The 23,040-nt window shown below is 43.5% G+C and overlaps 1 protein-coding gene across 8 annotated transcripts in view; it reads left to right on the top strand.

Annotated features, from left to right (window-relative positions):
* LOC137320893 (multiple C2 and transmembrane domain-containing protein 1-like) overlaps positions 1-23,040 on the top strand; it is a 603,286-nt gene that overhangs the window by 563,889 nt on the left and 16,357 nt on the right. For all 8 annotated transcript variants that reach the window (XM_067982848.1, XM_067982849.1, XM_067982856.1 and 5 more), the window contains 2 exons: positions 11,174-11,283; positions 12,211-12,320. In XM_067982848.1, coding sequence (XP_067838949.1) covers positions 11,174-11,283; positions 12,211-12,320 — 220 coding nt within the window. The remainder of the gene's footprint in view (positions 1-11,173; positions 11,284-12,210; positions 12,321-23,040) is intronic.

Raw genomic sequence — 23,040 nt, 5'->3', positions numbered from 1 at the left:
GTCACCATGCCACTAAAATAGATGTACAGACTTTGTAAAAGGGTGCAGGAAAGAGTAGCAAGACTGATCCCAAATGTAAAGAGGATGAACTATGAGGAAAGACTAAAGAAGCTCAACAAAGAAGGTCGTTAAGGGTGGACGTTACTAAGTTAAATAAAATATTAAATGGTATAGATAAGGCAAACCAAGAATTTGGCTGGAGAATTGGGCCCCGGTTCGCCAATTTTTGGGGCATAAAACGGGGGGAAAATTACCATTTTCATCCCCTGCCCCAAGGACAACTAAAATAGACTGACCCCCATATTGAGTTGGGCGATATTCAGGGCATCCCTTGCAGCCACCTAAAACAGGGATTAGACTCCTTGCATATGTTAATGAGGGGCCTAACACCTGTTTCAGGACCCCTCTCCTTGGTGAGTGTGAGAGGAGTATGCTCCACTCAGGTTTTCCTGTGGCCATCAGCAAAATGGTATTTTTTTTTTAAATGTACACATTTACCTTCAAGTGGAGCCAGAAGGACCAGAAAACTCCCCCCACCCCCCAGGATTTACCCGAGGGCCACTGCCAGCCCGTCCAAATTGGAGGTTCGTACACCAGCGAATAGACTCTGAAGGCACGAGAGGTGCCCACAGCTGACTGGAAATATGCTGATGAGACCCAAAGCCTAATTTCAAGTATGCCTCGGGCCTCCAGCTTCTGCCATGTGCTCCTAGTGTGCCAATCATTTCAGGCCTGAGAATGGGCCTAAATAAATTTCCAGGATATTAACTTCAAATTAAACCAGAAAAGTGGGACTAGAGAGCATAATTTCATGAAAAGTAAACTTAAAACAGATATTGGTAGAAATTCTTTGCTCAAAGAATGATAAATGTTTTGAAAAATCTGCAAGATAGAGGCAAAAGCATTAAAGGCATTCCTAAAGCAGTTGAGTGCTATAATAGAAGAATTAGGGTATTAGAAGGATGGGCTTTGATGAACTGAATGCCCTTTTCCTTTCCTTGGCTTTTTTAATGTTCTAGATTACACAATTTAACACCATTTTAATTGCATTTTCAAACAGCAGTCTGTTTTTCATGAAAAAGGGAGATTAGTGAGGGCACTGGGTTAAGAACCTTGAAATTTTATTAGCTTTTTACTGTGCTAAACCCACAAAAACAAAGGATCGAAGACTGTACCAAGCTTTACTTTGTGGGAGTAAGGAGGATAATAATTCAAATGGACCAGTAATCTTTGCTTGCAATTTTCTCAATTTTTGGCTTTTTAAGGAGCTAAGTGGGATCAAATGAAGCAAAAATGTGAGCTTTACAGGAGTTTTGCAATGATAATAGAACACGGTGAATTTAACAACCAAATGTCAAGCACTTTTAATGGCTGCAGTCTGCCTCATTCAGTTTTGTACATAAATAACAAAAGGGCAGACTTAACAGATGTAGCAAAGTAACACACAACACATTGATAAAACAAGACACATAGAAATTCTTTCATTTTTCAGACTCTCTATCCAGTTGTAGTAACATGAATCTCTATTTGTGTTAGAGGGTTTCAATGTGCTTCATGTCATAAATACTGAATTTTACTGGAGTGTTGCTCATAGCCACTAAAGTTAACTGGGAGTGATGCCAAAGGACTGGAGGATTGCAAATGTTACACCCCTGTTCAAAAAAGGGGAGAGGGATAAACCTGGCAATTACAAGACCAGCCAACCTAACGTCGGTGGTGGGGAAAGTTTTAGAGACAATCATCTGGGACAAAATTAATTGGTACTTGGAAAAATATGGGTTAATAAATGTAAGACAGCCCAGATTTGTTAAAGGAAAATCGTGTTTGACTAACTTGATTGAGTTCTTTGATGAAATAATAAACAGGGTTGATGAGGGTAGTGCAGTTGATGATGTGTACATGGACTTCCAAAAGGCGTTTAATAAAGTACTGCAAAATAGACTTGTTAGCAAAATGAAGCCCATGGGATTAAAGGGGCAATGGCAATGTGGATACGAAATTGTCTAAGGGACAGAAAGCAGAGAATACTGGTGAATGGTTGTTTTTCAGGCTGGAGGGACAGAACAGTGGTGACCCAAATGTCGGTGTTCGGACCACTGCTCTTTTTGACATATTAATGACCTCGATTCAGGTATGCATGGCATAATTTCAAAGTTTGCAGATGACATGAAACTCGGAAATGTAGTAAACAATGAGGACGATAGTAACAGACTTCTGGAGGACATAGACTGGTGAAATGAGCAGACACACGGCAAACCCGCGACCTCTACCACCTTGAAGGACAAGGGCAGCAGGCACAACACCACTTGCACGTTCCCCTCCAAGTCACACACCATCCTGACATGGAAATATATCGCCATTCCTTCATCGTCGCTGGGTCAAATCCTGGAACTCCCTACCTAACAGCACTGTGGGAGAACCTTCACCACACATCACCACCTTCTCAAGGGCAATTAGGGATCGGCAATAAATTCTGGCCTTGCCAACGATGCCCACATCCCATGAACGGATTTTTAAAAAGATGAAATTTAACGCTGTGTAAAGTGATTCATTTTGGTAGGAATAATGAGGAGAGGCAAAATGAACTAAATGGTACAGTTTTAAAGGGGGTGCAGGAACAGAGAGACCTGAGGATGTATGTACACAAGTCTTCGAAGATGGCAGGACAAGTTGCGAAGGCTGTTTAAAAAAAAAAGCATATGGCATCCTGGGTTATATTAATAGATGTAAACAATTTTACAACACCAAGTTATAGTCCAGCAATTTTATTTTAAATTCACAAGCTTTCGGAGATTTTCTCCTTCCTCAGGCAAATGTTTCAAGAGCTCCTTGAAGCCTACGCATTTATACATATTGAACAATACATGGTGTTTACAGACTGCCCCTGCAACTGCCCGTTGCCAAGGCAATCACCGTGTTCAGACAGAGAGGTGTCACCTGCAGAACCCCCGAATACACATTCAACAAAAAAACAAACAGGGAAAAAAAACAGAGAAAAAAAACACAGAGAGAGGCAGAAACATCCGGAAGGCATAGAGTAAAAAAGCAAGGAAGTTATACTAAACCTTTATAAAACACTGATAAGGCCCCAGCTGGAGTATTGTGACCAATTCTGGGCACCACACTTTAGGAAAGACGTGAAAGCCTTAGAGAGGGTGCAGTGGAGATTTTCTAGAATCATACCAGAGATGAAAGACTTCAGTTACATGGAGAGACTAGAGAAACTGGGATTGTTCTCCTTATAGCAGTGGAGGTTAAGAGGAGATTTGATAGAGGTGTTCAAAATCATGAAGGGTTTTGATAGAGTAAATAAGGAGAAACTGTTTTCAGCGGTAGAAGGGTTGGTAACCAGAGGACCCAGATTTAAGGTAATTGACAAAAGAACCAGAGGTGAGATGAGAAGACATTTTTTTACACAGCGAGTTGTCGTGATTTAGAAGGCACTGCATGAAAGCGTAGTGGCAGCAGATTCACTAATAACTTTCAAAAGCCATGATGTGGAGATGCCGGTGATGGACTGGGGTGGACAAATGTAAGGAATCTTACAACACCAGGTTATAGTCCAACAAATTTATTTTAAAATCACAAGCTTTCAGAGATTATCCCCTTCGTCTGACGAAGGGGATAATCTCCGAAAGCTTGCGATTTTAAAATAAATTTGTTGGACTATAACCTGGTGTTGTAAGATTCCTTAACTTTCAAAAGGAAATTGGATAAATATTTGAAGGAGAAAGAATTGCAGGGCCACGGGGAAAGAGCAAGGGAATGGGACTAATTGGATAGCTCTTTCAAAGAGCCGGCACAGGCATGATGGGCCGAATGGCCTCCTTCTGTGTTGTATCATTCTACGATTACGTGGGACAAATTTCTACCTCACGTTCCTGGAACCATTTCAGACCTCTTCCTAACAAACCCTGTGGAATAAATCAAACATCACATTAGTGAATTTCAGTTGTTCTTTTGGTATTTTCACGGCATTTACATTTTCAAACACTTTTCACTTCTTTGGGTTCCTTGGCCTAAATTTTAACACGGAGCTGAGAAGACAGCAGGGAGGTGGGGGGGGGGGGGAGCTCCTGACGGGAGACCCAGAAGTACGGGTTTCCCGGGCGTCCTTACAATTTTGACGTAAGGACATCTATTATTTTTGTTTTGTCGGCTTCCCTGTTTGACAGGCTGGCTGTCAGTCGGATGGGAGAAGAGCAAGGAAGTGGATGTGAGAAGGTAAGTCTTAGTTGGGGGGTCATCGGGGTGGGGGAGGGGGAGCGGAGATCATGGTGGGGGGTTCGGAGATTGTGGGCGTGGGAGGGGTTGGCGATTGCGGGGTTGGGGGGTGCGGAGATCGTGGTGGGGGAGGGGGGTCACTGCAGGTAGGCTTGGGGGAAGCATTCCTGCTCCTACGGGCCCACAAGCAGTACGATAAAGGTACTTACCTGCTGTTTCAGGCCATCTCGCCTCCTCTCGTGGAGTGAAGTAGAAGGCCCGGGAATCCCGGCCCCCAGGGGATAAAAATAAAAAAGCTGTAAAATGGAAGACTGCAGCCTCCTTGATAGCTTGTAGTGACCGATCCGCCTCCTAAGAGCGGATTGATCGCCCGCCCCTCGTCCCGCCTCCGTTTAAACCGGAAGTAGGTGGGTTGGGGTTGGGTTTTAGATTTTTAAAAGCTTTACTGCCCCCCGCCCCCAACCCACCCGTTCTTCTGGATTAAAATTTAGGCCCTTGCATCTCAGACCAATTCTAGCTGAGAGGTTTCCTCCCATGGGGAAGTGGCAGGCCTCTGCTTAATGTTTTCCTATGACAGCATAGCTGAATTGGGGCATAGCTGAGTTGGGGCAAACTCACTATTTAGGGAATCACTGGCATGAAGATATGATCTACCACTCCATGGTACATGGTGGTGGTGCTTCAGTAGATTGACACTGCAACTGTTCTTTAATGAAGAACATCTCCTGTAGGGGCAAGCCATAAGTTGTTGAGTTTGGGTCGACTCAACGCAATTCCTGGTGGATGAGAGCCCATTGAATAAAAACTATCCACTGACACTAAGTTAGCAGTGTCACTATAAGAACAGCTAGTACAGGAAGTGGAAAAATTCACACTGGTATAGTAAGCAATTCTCTTCTGAGGTTAGGGTTGGAGCGGAGTGCTGAGAGCTTGAGTTGGCATTTCAATTTATGTTGTACAGGGATGTAGCTAGGTGTACATGCTGTATGCAGATAAATGCACATTTTAATCCCTGGGGCGGCACTCAGCTGTTTCAGCACAGCAACAGTTGCTCCAAGGAATCCGGCTGGGAGATTGCTGCTACTCCACACCCTGATGCTCTTCTCGTTGCTGGTCCCAGCTGCAGCTTGTACTTGACACTGTTACTTCACTCTCCAAGTTGATTCTGTGCTGCGGCTGTGCATGGGAATTCTGGGATTTGCAATGGGTCAGGAATTCTCATCTGCAGTGCAAAGTCTACTCCTGGAATGAAGCAGTAGTATCGGGTAGAAATTGCAGTCAATAACGGCAATGAGAAGACCATCGGGGAGGGAGATTTCCACTGCATACTGGGTGGACAGGTGGAGACAGATGAAAACCCATGTGAATTAGTGGTAGGAGTTAGAGGGGGAAGTGTGCCTTTGTAAAATTGGAATTTAGAGGGGAGGGTATCTCTGTGAACAAAGAGAGATGTAAGGAATCTTACAACACCAGGTTATAGTCCAACAAATTTATTTTAAAATCACAAGCTTTCGGAGATTATCCCCTTCGTCAGATGAATGAGTGAAAAGGTTCTCAAATCGCATATCTTATACTATGTTGGGACAGCATCACACCAATCAAAAGGTGTCGTTGTTATTCAAACAGGCCAGTCACGGAGAACAGCACGTCCCAGTACACTGGATATACATTGTGTCGATTACAAAAAAAAAGGGGGGAAAAAAAAGGGGGGAAAAAATTATATGGTTTTTAAAATTCTCTCTCTCTCTCTCTCTCTGCCATTTTGAGTTTCTTTCTGCCTGCCTGTGTAATCGACACAATGTAAGATTCCTTACATTTGTCCACCCCAGTCCATCACCGGCATCTCCACAACAAAGAGAGAGGCAGAGAAGAAAAATGCCTCTGTGAATTGGTGTGGGGTTTAGAGAGGAAAGTACATCTGAACTGGGGGTTAGAGGGAAGTGTTCTTATGTCAGTTGGAGAGGTTAGACATATAAGGGCTGATTTTAACTTTCGGCGGTGGTGGAAAATGGGTGGTAGAGGATCAGACACCCGTTAAACATCCCGCACGATTTTCCTTTCCATTGACTTGCCAATCCGCAACGCCAAGTTTACTGTCTGTCAGTGAAAGTTAAAATCAACCCCACAGAGTACCTCTGAATTGAGGGAGTAAGAAAAATATAGTGCCTCTGTGAAGGGGGGAAGGGACTTCTGTGAATGAGAGGGAATGCCTCTGAGAAGGGGCTGGAATGAATGTTCAGGTAGCTTTTGATGAAATTAAGGTCGGCTGACAATGGATAAAGCAAAATGTCACTTATGTTTTCTTTTTTAAGATTAAAAATATATTGGGCTAGAAATTGGGCCATGTAGTGCCTGTTGTTTTGGCGCTACGCGGCCTCCCGAAGTTTCAAGATGGCGTCTTGGCTGCGCCCGCATGTTTCCAGTGTGACGTATGCCATATGCCATCTTGGTGTAGATATTAGTGCATGCGCAAATACCAAATGCCGGCAGCATGTAAAGTAGGGAGAAAATGCATGCAATCAGTGTGCAGCGCTGATTTAAAGTGATAGACACCATTTTGGGACTTAACGCTCAACTCAACGCACAGTCGTAACCACGCACACCTGAACATGTCTTAGATAGCCTGGAGGACTCCCCATCAGCGCTATTTAAAGGGACCATGCAGTTGTTGCAGGTTTATTGCTGGACTATTGCTTCTGGCTGCTGGTGGAATAGGATGTGTTTTTTGAAGCTCCCTATATTTACTGAGAGTTGCTACAGTACATTTAAGAGTGGTTTGGCAGGTACTGCCTTACAGTTCAGAAAGTTACAACCGTGGTTGAACAACATTCCTGGCAACCATGGGTGATCTGCTAGGGCTCCCACTGGGCATTGAGCACGACTAGGAGCATGCAGAGAGGCCACGCACAGCAGGTGAAGCTGCGAGGAGAAGGAGGAGGAGGCGCAGAGCACTGAGCTCCATATCCAATGAGGGCCTTCCGAGACCAATTTTCTTACCTCAACATGAGCGAGGAGCATTGCATCCGATGGCTGAGGTTCACCAAGGAGGCCGTGATGGAGATCTGTCAACTGGTGCAGCCACAACTGCAGCCTCAGAGCAGGGTAAAGGCAGCATTGCCTGTGGCTGTGAAGGTAACCATGGTGCTGAACTTCTACGGCTTAGGATCATTTCAGGCCTCTGCTGGCGACGTGCAACATCTCGTAGTATGCAGTGACTGCTGCATAAGGGAGGTCACAGACGCACTGAGCGAGATGAGGAACAGGTTCATTATCGTCTCTCTTGACAGAGGCAAGCAGAATGAGCAAGCATGGGGGTTTGTTCACATTGCTGGCTTCCCCATGGTGCAGGGTGCCATTGACTGCACGCACATTGCCCTGCGTGCCCTGCATATCAACTCGGCCGTCTTCATCAACCAAAAGGGCTTCCACTCCCTGAACGTGCAGCTGGTGTGCGACCACACGCATCGAATCGTGGAGGTCGATGGCCGCTACCCTGGGAGCAGTCATGCCGCCTTCGTTACACGACTGCCTAATGTGCCAACTATCTTTCACCCGGCTCGGCAAGTCAAAGGCTGGCTACTGGGCAACAAGGGCTATCTCTTCGCGCCATGGCTCATGATTCCGATCAGGAACCCACGCATACGTGCACAACAGGCCTACAATGAGAGCCATGCTGCCACACATAACGTAGTGAAGCATACCATAGGCTTCCTGAAACAATGCTTCCGCTGCCTGGACCGTTCTGGAGGAGCCCTCCAGTACCCCGCTGAGCGGGTGGCAAGATTCGTGGTGGTATGCTGCATGCTGCACAACCTTGCCATCATGTGGGACCAGCCCTTGCCACCGATGATCGGAGAAGACCCTGAGCCAGAGGTGGAGGCTGAGGGGGAGGGGCCGGAGGAGGAAGTGGAGGAAGACGCAAGGGTAAAACAGGAAACACACACTTTGTCTGCAAGGGCTCTGCGTGCTCGCCTGCTCCGTGCCCGCTATCAATAATTTGAACTATATCCCCCAACTCACCAACACTCCTACACTCCCCAACTGTCCGCTCCCACATGACCATCAAATCGCCTTCCATCTGATTGCACATTGCTTTCCCCCTCAGCTCATTGCACAAATAAAAACCACCATCAAATGCAAATTCAAAGTCAAATTTATCAATGAACAAATCAAATTATGGAAACAGAACAGAACTCTTCACCCTTGTGCATTCCCTTAGTGCCTGTTGTTCGTGTGACTTTACCTTTTCTAGTGCTCCTACAAGGTGCTTCCCCAGTGGCTGGAGCATGGGTGGTGGGAGGCTGCTGGCCTTCAATGGAGGAGCATGTAGATGGCCATGGAGGAGCATGTAGATGGCCTTGGAGGACGACCTCAAGCAGCTCTGGGCCGGGAGGGCCCGGCTTCAGACTGCACCATCTCAGCATAGGCTGCAGCAGTCTGGCCTGGCTGGCCGATAGGCAACAACAAGGGCACTGGCGGAATGGCAGGGGTGGGAGCAGGAATGCTGTGGTCCTGAGAGAGGACAGCAGGTCCGACTGTCATGGCGCCACTGCCACTCTCCCGGGGTGGCACCTCGGCAATCCTGGTGATCTGCTGGAGAACAGATTGCTGGAGTGCTGTGATGACCTGGGTGGCCCATTCCACAGTGGTCCCCACAGCCACGATAGCAGCAGTCTGAGCTTCCATTACAGCAGTCTGAGCTTCCATTACAGCAGTCTGAGCTGCAACCGTAGCTTGCAGATCGTTGTTGACATCAGTCTATGCTGTAATGGACGCCGCAACATCGACCATCAGGCGCTGCTTCATGGTGGCTTGCACAGGTGTGCTGATGGATGTGACCACCCGTTCCATGTTGGAAAGGATGGGCTGCAAGCTCTGCGCAAAGTCCTGTGCCAAGCTGGAGCTGGACTACTCCATGCCCCTTGTCATTGTGCACAGGCTGTCTGGCAGGCTTTCCAGTGCCCCAAGTATTTGGTGGTGTATGCCCATCAGCTGTCTTCTGTAGCCTGGCCCATCGAAGTCCTCATCTGACTCCTCTGCAGCAGAACTAATGAGTGACCTTGCCCTCTGGCGATCTGGCACCTGTGGTATCCATTCTCCCCACCCCGGCTCCTGCACACGTGTGCCCAGTGTCTCACCACGTGCAGATCCCTCCTCTAACCTAGCCTCTGAAGGAGGCGCAGTGTCATTCTCTGAACTGGTGGATGCGAGTGTCAGATCGAGTGACGGTGTGGCTTCAGTGTCCTCTCCTCCTCGGACGGTGCCGCCACATGTTCTTGGGTATCTGCAATGACAAAGGGAAACAGGTTGAGTTGTGGAGTGGGGAGAGGAGCATCTGCAGCATGTGAGTCAGAAAAGATTATGGGAGGAGGTAGATGTGGAAAAGGAGAAGGATCATTAGATATGCAGAGATCCCCTTCATCGGGACCTCCAGCGTGACATGTGGTCACGGCTGCAACAACAGCCCGGCCAATGATCCAAAGCACAGTCTCCTCCAAGGGTGTGAGGACGCGTAGGCGTGCCTGTCCTCCCTCAGGTCTCTTTTGCTGCCAGCTGACTATGCGCCACCTTCTCCTGCAAGACAGAGGGCAGTATGTCAGTGAGTATCCTGCAAGGTGTCTGGTCGATGTGCCTGTCGTGGTTGAATAGCTGCCAGTATGTGTGACCTGTGAGTGGTGGTTATGTGGCCTACAAGTGTTGGTACTATGTGCAGGTGAGATGCAGCCTGCCGAGTGCAGCATTGCATATGGATGGGCAGTGTTTGCTGGTGGGTGGGTGATGGGGAGTGTGATGTGTGGCGCAGTGGTGCAGATGGTAGGACGTGCCACTTGACACTTGCATTCACTCACCTTGATCACTCGTGTCAAATCATTGAACTTCTTTTGGCACTGCACCCATATGCGTGGTGCAGTGCTCCTGGCATTGATTTCCTGGGCCACAACCTCCCAATGCCTGCGGAGCTAGAGTTTGGAGGTCTCTTGCCACCCTGCGGGTACATGTTGTCCCTCCTTTCTTCCACTCCCTCCACCAGGGCCTCCAGTGCATCATCAGTGAACCGTGGGGCCCGCTCTTCTGCCGGTCCTACCATCCTTCCAGCCATCTTTCCCTCCTCCAAGTGGACTGTGCATATCCCATTTAAAATGTGCACCTGCACCTTTAAGAGGTGCAGGCTGCCGATGTCAGGAGCTAAGCGCGCCCATTTCGGGCTTCCTCATACTCTGTGCAGCCTCTCAGCAGCATGGGTAGTGTTGGCTGCACGGAGCTATCGTGGTAAGTAGCAGGCAGCTCGAAATTCACGTGCTGCCTGCATGGGGGCCATCGGGCACGGGTTAACAGCAGATCGCACAACCCGCGCCTGATAATAGGCCTTATCGAATTTTTCCCCCATCGATTGTGAAATTTTAAAAAGTATTTTATAATTAACCAGAATGCACCATTTTAGTGTAAACATTTTCCAGGGCAATATTCCCCAGATTCCCAAGAAATGCATGTGGGAGGAGTGGAACAATTCTAAATTTTCTGCCTATGCCTCTGGTGCTATACCTGAACCTCGGAGTGTTGGGTGCAAAAAGTGAAAGAATATGACATTCCCCAACAATGACATTCCTCACCTTAATAAGGACAAAATAAATTTACCAATAAATTGGTGAAACCAATAATATTTGAGTGTAAAATAGCTAGAGGAAAAAGCTTCTGAACTGAGCCAGCTATTTTTTCTATGAGACAGTATGATATAAACTTTTTTTCCTCTGACAGTTCATTTGGCAAGGTAAATAATAATCTATTATGGTTGAAGAGCAAATATCCAATCAAAAAATGTTGATAATTTTCAATATTAATTTCTTAATATAACAAAAAAAAACAAAATCTTAGCAAAAATCCTGGTATTGTAAAATGTTGCTTCCAAATACAACAAAGTGCATGATTTATTACTGTTCTTTTCCCTCAGGAGGCTGAAAGGAAAGGCTTGATGGATAAATTGTTTGCCATCCAGGAAGTGTGTATAGCTGTCCAGAATGGTCTGGATGATGTTGCTTGCCTTTATGAAAGAATAAAAAAGTGAGTCCTGCCACATTGTATTTATCTGTTTCTGTGATGGTCCTCGCATTTCTTTCTGAGCAAGGTGCAGAATGCTACATTTTTGGCAGGGAGCACCAGTTCAGGATGATGAATGATCAGGTCCTGTCATTACTTACCTTTCCACACACCAGCCTTTACAATGAGGACTTGCAATTCTTGTTCTTGTGTAATTCATCTTTCCAAAAAATGACTTGTGGCTTTTGAAATAGAAAGTGGAATTTGTCCTTTGCTTCAGAGGCAGAGGATGTTTTTAAAAGAAACATGTGGAAAAAGACAAAGAACAATACAAAGTTAGTAACTGCTAACAGGAATTGACCTAAATTAGATTGCTGCCAAGTTTATCAAAAATAATGCATAAAGGTTACTAGAATTGTTCTAACAAAAGACTTATAATGAAGGTTTGGGCAGTTCGCTTTTGAAAAAACAACTTGTCTGTTTTATTTTTCTATTTAACAAGACCCTTTACCCAGAGAGTTGTTGAATATTTTATGCATACTAAAAAAAGTTTTACTTAATTTCATTGTTTCTAATATTGCTGGTACAACTAAATAAATAAATAGAATGTTACATGAGGAAAATACTGAAATTACAACTGTTATGAATAATTAAAATGCATCTATGCATTTATACTTGTAGCAGATAATGGTGACATTGCAAGTTACAAAAATACAATGTTCTTACACATGTTCTGATTGTAATTGATAAAGAATAAAGTAATACAAAAATCTATTTTGCCTTAAAATTGAAATACAGGCTGCCAAGTGCAAATGCCCAAAAGAGCTACCTTCTGATGTTGGTCTCTCCTTAACTCAGGACATTGCTTTAGCATTGTCATGTTTAACTGCAGTCACTCATTGTAAGTAACCAATTGCTTTCAATAATAATTATTTTTCATTTCTATTAAAGTACCTTCAACTGGACAGTTCCTTTCCTGAGTTGGTTGGCCGTTTTTGCCCTGTCTGCCGGTACCATACTCCTTTATTTTGTTCCTCTAAGATACATTCTTCTTGTCTGGGGTAGGTCAAACTTTCTACACTATGTCGTACACATTTCTTCAAAGGATTAATTGTGCTGTTAGTAATTTTTGATACTAATTGTTATGGAGTTGCTTATTAACTGTGACTTATCTAGTAGTGTGAGACAACTCTCCGTGTCTAGAAATAGCAGACACAATTATATGAATGTTTGCCCTTTTAATGGTGTTGAAACAGAAGGTACTAATGTTCTTACTCTAATAAGCAGGGAATAATAAATGAGAAATGGATTAACCTCTGTATTGCCAACCCATTCAGGAGATTGCTTTTGTTTAATACAGTTTATTAAGACTTTCCAATTTAATTTTTGTTGGAAATACAATTTGGTGTATGTAGAGTATGGTTTATTTCATGGTAATGCTATAGTATTAGTCTGTGATACCAATTACCTTACCTTCCTGCCTGAACATGATCCTTATTATTCTTTCACTACATAACAGTACCTGCACTATGCTTCATATATCAATCGCAAAAACAGATTTTTAAATTTAAAAATATACTGCATTTTCTGAAAAAAATAGAAACAGGCAGCAGGCAAGAAATAGAATTTCATCTATATAACCCCATTCATGTCCTCGACATCCTAATGCACTTCACAGCCATGAATTACTTTTGAAGTATTGTCATTCAAAACCAATTTTGCACACAGCAAGGTCCCCCAAACAGCAAATGAGATGAATGACCAGTTATCTGTTTTTCTAGTGTTGGTTGTGAAATGAATGTTACCCATGATGCCAGGAGAACTCTCTGCTCTACTTTGGAAAGTGGCATTGGATCATTTAAATCCACCTGAACAGGCAGGTCCTCATCCAAAAGACACTACTTCAAACAACGCAACATGCTCTCAGTGTCAGCCTAGTTTATGTGTTCAAATCCTGTAGTGGAGCCTGAACCCATAAACCTCTGAATCCGAGATAAGAGCGCTACCACTGAGCCAAACTGACATGTGAAGCAGTAAATCAAAATCAGTTATACTGAGCTTCATAAATTGCTAGAGCTTTTCCGTTATATCACTATCACTTTAACATAAGGGGAAATGAATATATTTCGTGGAGGTCATCAAGGGGTAATTTTAATCATTCATACTAATCATGGCTTTATGTGTGGAAAGTCATGTCCAAATGTAGTCTTCAGGTGAAGCGGGATTAGAGGGAAGGGAATTATTAGACCAGGATGCACAGATGTAATTCAGTCACCATTTTAAAGTCATACATTCTGTCCTTATTTTTCTCTTTATAATATAAATTTCTATGCCCACATAGTGCCACCACTGGTGGTAGAATGTAATTAGAACATGATGATTTTATGTAAGCAGTTTCCATTATAAATATGAACATAGGAATTTATAATGTGAAAAAGTAACAGAAAGTGCACACTAATGTAACATTTTTAATATATTACAGATTGTAAAGCATATATAAAATAATTCATTGCTTTGAGAAAAACCATATATTTCTTAAGTAATGGGCAAATCAGGATTACATTTACCAAACTATAAATTATGAATTTGAAAAATAATTATAGCTAAGCCATACGTGACAAAGTTATAAAAAGTTAACCTAAGAAAATGAAACTGCTGTCATCATGACTAAATTATTGCATCCTAACGCTATAAATGGTAAGTAGAATTTACACAGAGATTTTTTGTTCTGAATCAAGTATTCCATAATCCTTTTGTTGGCTTACAGAACCTTAAAATTAAGACTACAAAAATCAACCTTCCTTACAAATAGTTGCGCGTTGGAGTGCCAATAATGCCTGTCACTTGAGCCCAGCTTCTATTTTTGGTATAGTGTGGTGAAAAACATTGTTACATTAACATATTTGTGACTGTCCCATTCCATGTTTTATGACAGATGCAGTCAGCTAGGTGATTGAGGCAGAAAGTGTTGAAAGGGTGTGAACTTGGAGCACACGGTTGATGATGATGGTGTAAGAAAGAGCAAGCACAATATATTACACTGTTTTAAGCAGATGTGTGTCATGAGTTGGGAGTAAATGTTTTTAGTTTCTACATTACTCTGTAGGCTTGTTAAGTAGAGCATGTGACTTAGCACTTCTCAGGAAAAAGGAAAATTGAATGTTCATCTTGCCCTTTACAACAATTATGGTAGTGGAGCACTGCTTCTCAGGAGGAGGGAAGATTGGCATTAAAACTCATGCTAAACAAGTATGCTTCTTTTGAGCAAATGTTGGTTGCTTTGACTGAATCTGTGGAAAAGTCCACTCATGCTTATGGCTGAAGGATGGCAGGATTGCAGCTGGAGGAAAAGAGAATAAACTAGGGATAAAATTATATTAACTTTTCCCCAATTTCCTCACCTCTTTTGAAGATGCCAAGTAATTGAGACAGAATGTATTGAGTGGGTATGAACTAGGTGCACATGGCTGAATACCATACACAATGGGAGTGAATTTCCTTGCCATTTTCGGCATAGTTCCAGTGCATAATCAGGGCAAATAATTTTTTCTGACAGGAAAATTGGGTAAAAGCCCTTCCACCAGTTTTCCACCATTAAATTGCCTACCTCGTTTGCTCACACTTTTTGGCCTTTCCTGCGATCTGCCTACCGAGTCCTGAATGCTTTCTTTTAAATATGTGGTAACGAGGACTAATGGAACTATTAAGAACATAAGAGAACATAAGAAATTGGAGCAGGAGTAGGCCAATCGGCCCCTCGAGCCTGCTCCGCCATTCAATAAGATCATGGCTGATCTGATCCCAACCACAAATCTAAAGAACACAAGAAGTCGGAGCAGGACCCGGCCACATAGCCCCTGGGCCCTCTCCGCCACCCACAGGGCATTGACCGATCCGAACTCAGCTTCATGTCCAATTTCCTGCCCGCTCCCCATAACCCCTAATTCCCTTTACTTCTAGGAAACTGTCTATTTCTGTTTTAAATTTATCTAATGATGTAGCTTCCACAGCTTCCTGGGGCAGCAAATTCCACAGACCTACCACCCTCTGAGTGAAGAAGTTTCTCCTCATCTCAGTTTTGAAAGAGCAGCCCCTTATTCTAAGATTATGCCCCCTAGTTCTAGTTTCACCCATCTTTGGGAACATCCTTACTGCATCCACCCGATCAAGACCCTTCACAATCTTATATGTTTCAATAAGATCGCCTCTCATTCTTCTGAACTCCAATGAGTAGAGTCCCAATCTACTCAACCTCTCCTCATATGTCCGCCCCCTCATCCCCGGGATTAACCGAGTGAACCTTCTTTGTACTGCCTCGAGAGCAAGTATGTCTTTTCTTAAGTATGGAGACCAAAACTGTATGCAGTATTCCAGGTGCGGTCTCACCAATACCTTATATAACTGCAGCAATACCTCCTTGTTTTTATATTCTATCGCCCTAGCAATAAAAGCCAACATTCCGTTGGCCTTCTTGATCACCTGCTGCACCTGCATACCAACTTTTTGATTTTCTTGCACTAGGACCCCCAGATCCCTTTGTACTGCAGTACTTTCCAGTCTCTCGCCATTAAGAAAATAACTTGCTCTCTGATTTTTCCTGCCAAAGTGCATAACCTCACATTTTCCAATATTATATTGCATCTGCCAAATCTCCGCCCACTCACCCAGCCTGTCTATATCCCCTTGCAGATTTTTTTATGTCCTCCTCACTCTCTACTTTCCCTCCCATCTTTGTATCATCTGCAAATTTTGATATGTTGCACTCGGTCCCCTCCTCCAAATCGTTAATATAGATTGTAAAGAGTTGGGGACCCAGCACCGACCCCTGTGGAACACCACTGGTTACTGGTTGCCAGTCCGAAAATGAACCATTTATCCCAACTCTCTGCTTCCTGTTCGATAACCAATCCTCCACCCATGCCAGAATATTACCCCCAATCCCGTGATTTTTTATCTTAAGTAATAATCTTTTATGTGGCACCTTGTCGAATGCCTTCTGGAAGTCTAAATACACTATGTCCACTGGTTCCCCTTTATCCACCCTATACGTTATATCCTCGAAGAACTCAAGCAAATTTGTCAGACATGACTTCCCCTTCATAAAGCCATGCTGACTTTGTCCTATTAAATTATGCTTATCTAAATGTTCCGTTACTGTCTCCTTAATAATAGACTCCAAAATTTTACCCACCACAGATGTTAAGCTAACTGGCCTATAATTTCCAGCCTTCTGCCTACTACCCTTTTTAAATAACGGTGTTACATTAGCAGTTTTCCAATCTGCCGGGACCTCTCCTGAGTCCAGGGAATTTTGGAAAACTATCACCAAAGCATCCACAATCCCTACTGCCACTTCCCTCAAGACCCTAGGATGGAAGCCATCAGGTCCAGGGGATTTATCTGCCTTGAGTCCCATTATTTTACTGAGTACCATCTCCTGAGTGATTTTAATCGTATTTAGCTCCTCCCCCCCGAGAGTCCCCTGTTTGTCCAGTGTTGGGATATTCTTAGTGTCCTCTACTGTAAAGACTGAAACAAAATATTTGTTCAGCATTTTTGCCATCTCCATGTTTCCCACCATTAATTTCCCGGTCTCATCCTCTAAGGGACCTATGTTTGCCTTAGCCACCCTTTTTCTTTTTATATAACTATAGAAACTCTTGCTATCTGTTTTTATATTTTTTGCTAATTTCTTTTCATAATCTAACTTCCCTTTCTTAATCAATCCTTTAGTTACTTTTTGCTGTCTTTTGAAGAATTCCCAATCTTCTATCCTCCCACTAAGTTTGGCTACCTTATATGTCCTTGTTTTTAGTCGGATACTATCCTTGATTTCTTTACTTAGCCACGGATGGCTGTCATTTCTTTTACACCCTTTTTTCCTCAGTGGAATATATTTATTTTGAAAGTTGTAAAATAACTCCCTAAATGAACACCACTGCTCATGTACCGTCTTACCCTTTAATCTATTTTCCCAGTCCACTTTAATCAATTCCGCTCTCATACCATCATAGTCTCCTTTATTCAAGCTCAGTACGCTTGTTTGAGAATCAACCTTCTCACCCTCTAATTGGATATGGAATTCAACCATGTTGTGGTCGCTCGTTCCAAGGGGATCCTTAACTGGGACATTATTAATTAATCCTGACTCATTACACAGGACCAGGTCCAAGGTTGCCTGCCCCCTTGTAGGATCAGTTACATACTGCTCAAGAAATCCATCCCTGATGCACTCAATGAACTCGTCCTCAAGGCTGCTCTGCCCAATTTGATTTGTCCAGTTAATATGATAATTAAAATCCCCCATAATTATGGCTGTTCCCTTATTACATGCCCCGACTATCTCCTGATTAATACATCTTCCAGCAGAGTTGCAACTATTAGGAGGCCTATATACTACGCCCACTAATGTTTTTTTTCCCTTATTATTCCTTATCTCCACCCAAACTGTTTCATTATCTTGATGCTTTGTCCCAATATCATTTCTCTGTATTACAGTGATTCCTTCCTTTATTAACATAGCCACCCCACCTCCCCTTCCTTCCTGCCTGTCCTTCCTGATTGTTAAATACCCTGGCATATTTAATTCCCAGTCGTTGTCACCCTGCAGCCATGTTTCTGTAATGGCCACAAGATCATACCCATACGTAGTTATTTGTGCCGTTAACTTGTCCATTTTATTACGAATGCTACGTGCATTCAGATAAAGAACTTTCAAATCTGTTTTGTGACGCTTAGTTCCTGCTTTTTCCTTTTTTAACACTTTACCTATTACTCCATACCTTCTGTCCTTTCCTGTTACGCTTTCCTCTCTCTCCCTGCTCAGGTTCCCAACCCCCTGCCACTTTAGTTTAAACCCTCCCCAACAGCACTAGCAAACACTCCTCCTAGGACAGCGGTCCCGGCCCTGCCCAGGTGCAGACCATCCGGTTTGTACTGGTCCCACCTCCCCCAGAACCGTTTCCAGTGTCCCAGGAATTTGAATCCCTCCCCCTTGCACCATTCCTCTAGCCACGTATTCATTTGAAATATCCTCCTATTTCTACTCTGACTAGCACGTGGCACTGGCAGCAATCCTGAGATTACTACCTTTGAGGTCCTATTTTTTAATTTACCTCCTAACTCCCTATATTCTGCTTTTAGGACCTCATCCCCTTTTTTACCTATATCGTTGGTGCCTATGTGCACCACGACAGCTGGCTGTTCGCCCTCCCCCTCCAAAATGTTCTGTAGCCGCTCCGAGACATCCTTGATCCTTGCACCAGGGAGGCAACACACCATCCTGGAGTCTCGGTTGCGGCCGCAGAAACGCCTGTCTATTCCCCTTACAATTGAGTCCCCTATCACTATAGCTCTGCCACTCTTTTTCCTCCCAGCCTGTGCAGCAGAGCTACCCGTGGTGCCAGGAAGTTGGCTGCTGCTGCCTTCCCCTGATAAGTCATCCCCCCCAACAGCATCCAAAGTGGCATATCTGTTTGAGAGGGGGATGGCCACAGGGGACCCCTGCACTACCTGCCTGCATCTCTTACTCTTCCTGGTGGTCACCCATTCACTTCCTGCCTGTATACCCTTTACCTGCGGTGTGACCAACTCGCTAAACGTGCTATCCACGAGTTTCTCTGCATCGCGGATGCTCCACAGTGAGTCCACCCGCAGCTCCAGCTCCGAGATACGATCGGTCAGTAGCTGCAGGTGGACACACTTCCCGCACACATGGTCGGCAGGGACACTGGTAGTGTCCATGACTTCCCACATCTTGCAGGAGGAGCATATCACGGGTGCGAGGTCTGCTGCCATGACTTGCCTTAGCTTAGTTACCCCTTTTAAATTACGTTGAAATTAGAAAATGTTAACTATACTAAGGACCTAGGTTCACTAAAAAAAAACACTATCTGCTATAAAACCTGCAGATCTTCCCTTTCTTATTACTTTACTTACAGTAAAATGGTAGAAATACTCACCTGAACCTACTCACCAATCAGCTGCCTCCCCTGTGCCGCGTCACTTTCTGACTGGTGACGTCACCCCGAACTCTGCCGCTGGTCTCAGAGTCTCGCTCCGAGTTTCCTGATTTTACACTCACAGTGCACTCAGGCACTTAGATTTAGGTTTATAAGGTGTGGCTGTTGCCAGGATCAGCTGAAATAAGTGTCAAGGAGGGTGAGTTGGAGGAGATTGGGACAGAGGAACATGGGGCAGGAAGTCTGTACAGGAACTCATGGGTAGGCTTCAGTCCACCATCATTTCCCTCATCATAATCCTCATTGTCTTCCTCCTCATCATCAAATCCAGAGTTGACAAGGAGGTAGTTGTGTCTGTGCTGTTCTTCATCCTCCTCATTATCACCATCGCCCTCATCTTGTGTCCCCCTCCCCCATGAGACAGAGAGGAGGTGGACGTTAATGTCTGCATGGGGCTTTGCAGGGTGACAGTGTAGATGCTCAGTCACTAATCTGGCACCAGTGATATGCCACCAACCTTGTCATCTCCCACAGCGAAAGCAGAATGCCTCTCAATGAGCTCCACGGCCTTTCCTTCAAAGGATGTGAGTTTAAGGTGAGGATGCCCCTTCTAGTGGTCTGCCTCTGACGGCCATTGTGGGCCAACATCTTCTGCAAAAAGATTGAATAAATGAGGCGAAAGCTAGCAGTTGAGAAGAGTGTGCTATGTGGCATGGGAGAGGTGAAGTAAGAGAAGTGGGCATATTCAGTGTGTTAAAGCGATGGAAGAGATATTAGGGTTGTGCATATAAGCAATTCCAGTTAGGGGAGCTGGGTAGCCATAATGCCAGATCCCAAGTTCAAGTCCCTCTTAACCAGAGTACATTGTGAAGGGTTAGTTGTGCATGTGTTCCTTAAAGAGGATGAAGATTGTACGAGAGTGGGCAAGAAAGAAAAATTGGGCAAGAGAGAAAAGGAAGAGTGTCCAGTGTATTACCTGACCTGCCCTGGTGAAGCCAGTGAACTTCTTATGGCACTGGTGTGCAGTCCTATGGTGAGTAAATTGGCACTTGGTACGAGTGAGATTCTCGACAGGTGCATTGGCACAGACATCAAATAGTCTGTGCCTCCTTAGTTCTATTTCCTCCAGGTAGGCTTGGAGATCCAAGTCTGTAAAATTCTGGGTTCTTTCTTTCTATGCCTGGGTACCCTGCTCTGCTGCCTTGTTTGGCTGTTTGTTCCAGCGGTTCCTGCTATAGACATCTTGAAAGGTATGAGAAAAAGATTGTTGAAACATTCACTGAACATACCTGAGAGTCAAATGAGTGAGCCAAGCATTGCTCCATTCTTTACCTGGTTGTTCCGCAGTCTGTTGCTGCAGTTTTCAGCCAGAACTTGCTTTTTAAAGCTATACTCCAACTCCAATGCAATCCAATGGACTACACCTTTTTTACATGGGATTTATGCCAAGCCCTACTCCAATGAGTATGCAAATGAGCTGACCCAGGAACCCCTCATGTAGGTACCTCTCCTGATCACCAGCTGGTGCAAACCTTTTGCCATTGGCATAATAGTGACGCAAATCACTGTGAGGAAATTCGCCCCCAAACTATTAAGCTGTTTTAAACAGGTATGCCCTATGTTGGGATAAGTGTTGTGTGCTGGACACCTTCTGGTAATTTGCCCAAGCACTGTCTTTGTGTACAAACCTAGACAATGAATGTCGGCAAGCCATTTGGTCACGGAGGGCTTCACATCAGAGGCCAATCCCATCCTCAACCAACCTCCACACTTGTACACTTTCCAGAAGGGGTCACTGAATAGCCATAGAGTAACTCTTTGTACCTTTGCTTTATTAATGCATTGCAATAATAAAATTATTTGAAACAATAGAAAATTGTAAAACTTGGTTTCAGAAATAATTCCTGCGGCCTGATTAATTATTCAAACATTATTGCGCAGTCATGTTGGTACATTGAAAAATTAGTAGGGCATGATTTTTTTTCTGAGTCAAATTTTGTCACTGTTACTATAAGTCTTAATCGTTTGCTATATAGATACTGCCTGTAGTTATATTTAGCATCTTCTATGCACCAAGCTGCCTGGCCCCTGCAGTTCTGTGAAAATTTAAATTGCTCTATGTTTTAACAGCAGTTTAATTTGAAATGTGGCTTGTCTTATCATGTGTTCTCCTTGGATACAATTACTGTAGGAAATTAAAGTTACATATAAGGGGGTAGAGGAAGCTGAATATGTGTGAAAGAAACAGGACTAAACAAGCTTCGATCAGTAAATGAACTGAATTATGCAGAAGCTATGCAGTAATTCCTTTCTCAGGAACTGTTAAAAGCTATCACAAGGAAAGAACAGTAATTGGACTCATTACTTTTTTAAAAATCTGTTTGCATAAAATCATATTGTTCAGTATCTGGCCACTGTGTAAGTTAATATAGATGCGAAGGACCAAAACTAAGTGTGCCTAACTGATATATTTTCTGCAGTATAACTATTTCAGTAGCTGAATTATTTTGGCTGATTGACACACAGCTGTAGATTTTCTGTCAGCTTTGCAAATGAAGTTACAAATGGAGCTGCAATATTTCTTCACTTTTTTCCCATGGAAATCTCTGCTTGAACCTTGCGTCAAGTAAAGGTTTGAAGGACTATAGGAGGGATGTGGCTTATCCATCTCTAACCCAATATTGAAAGTAACACTGTTTTTATGAAAAAAGTATTTGACAAATCTTTTTATGTTTGGGAAGGGGGAAAGAGACAGAAGAGTTGTGCATCATTATCACCATAACACATCACAGACAGGTCCCATGGAGATGTTTCAATGTGGCTTTTGATCTTATAGTTCATGTAATGAGTTTGCAAATTCAAAAATAAAGTTTGCTAAACACTTCTTGTGGAACTGGAGATCCTTTATCTATTATTGTTGTTCTTCCTGACTAATGCAGGATAAATCAAATATATGATAAGCTCACAACCTGCTGGACAGGAGGAATCACACGCTGCAAAGGTCAAGCACATATAACAGAAATATGAGTTTGCACAGGTCAGCGCCTGCATACAAATTATTAAAACATTGGTTATTTTTATCAATGCATGAAGTTTACAAAAAGATGCAGAATAAACACAAATTTCCACAGGTAGCCTTCATTTTGGATCAATAGAAGTAATAATGCAAAAGATGAGCAGTACCCTTTGACTAACAAATAACAAGCTGAATTATTGCCAACTCTTTTTTTACAAAATGTTTATATTTGTTTTATAAACCTTTCATTATATTTTCCTCTTTCATCTTATATTTTTCTCTTATTTTGTTTCTCATACTATTTTGCTTGTCCTCTATTTCTCGGAATCTTCTTTTTTGTTTTATATTTTTAATGTTTTCCATTTCTTTGCTTTAATTTATTCCCTGCTTCATGTTTTTCTTTCCTTTTTCTGGTACCCACAATCTCTATTTTTTTCAGATTTTTCTTTTGCTATTTCTATATCTATATTTCCAAGTCCATTAATACTATTTATCGCTCTATTTGTCTCTTTTTTTACATTGTTGTTTCACTGTTCCAACTAGTTTCTGGCTCTATTCCTGTGGTTTCATGGTTCTTCCCTCCATCACCTAGACAGATTGCTGTGACCTCCTATTTGTTTTCCACCTCCTAACTCTGTCTTTCAATTTTTATCTTTGTGAGGCTTGACTGTGTCCATCTTCATCTCCTGAATGTTTCCTGTGCCCTGCTCTTCTCCAGTCTCTATCAGCTTTTTTTGCCTCTTGTGGATGTACCTTGTCTCTATCTCAGCTTTGTTCTTTGTTGTTTTCTGCATTGATCATCTC

The sequence above is a fragment of the Heptranchias perlo genome, chromosome 4, assembly GCF_035084215.1.
Source record: "Heptranchias perlo isolate sHepPer1 chromosome 4, sHepPer1.hap1, whole genome shotgun sequence".
NCBI classification, from domain to species: domain Eukaryota; kingdom Metazoa; phylum Chordata; class Chondrichthyes; order Hexanchiformes; family Hexanchidae; genus Heptranchias; species Heptranchias perlo.
This window is presented reverse-complemented; position numbering and strand designations above follow the sequence as displayed.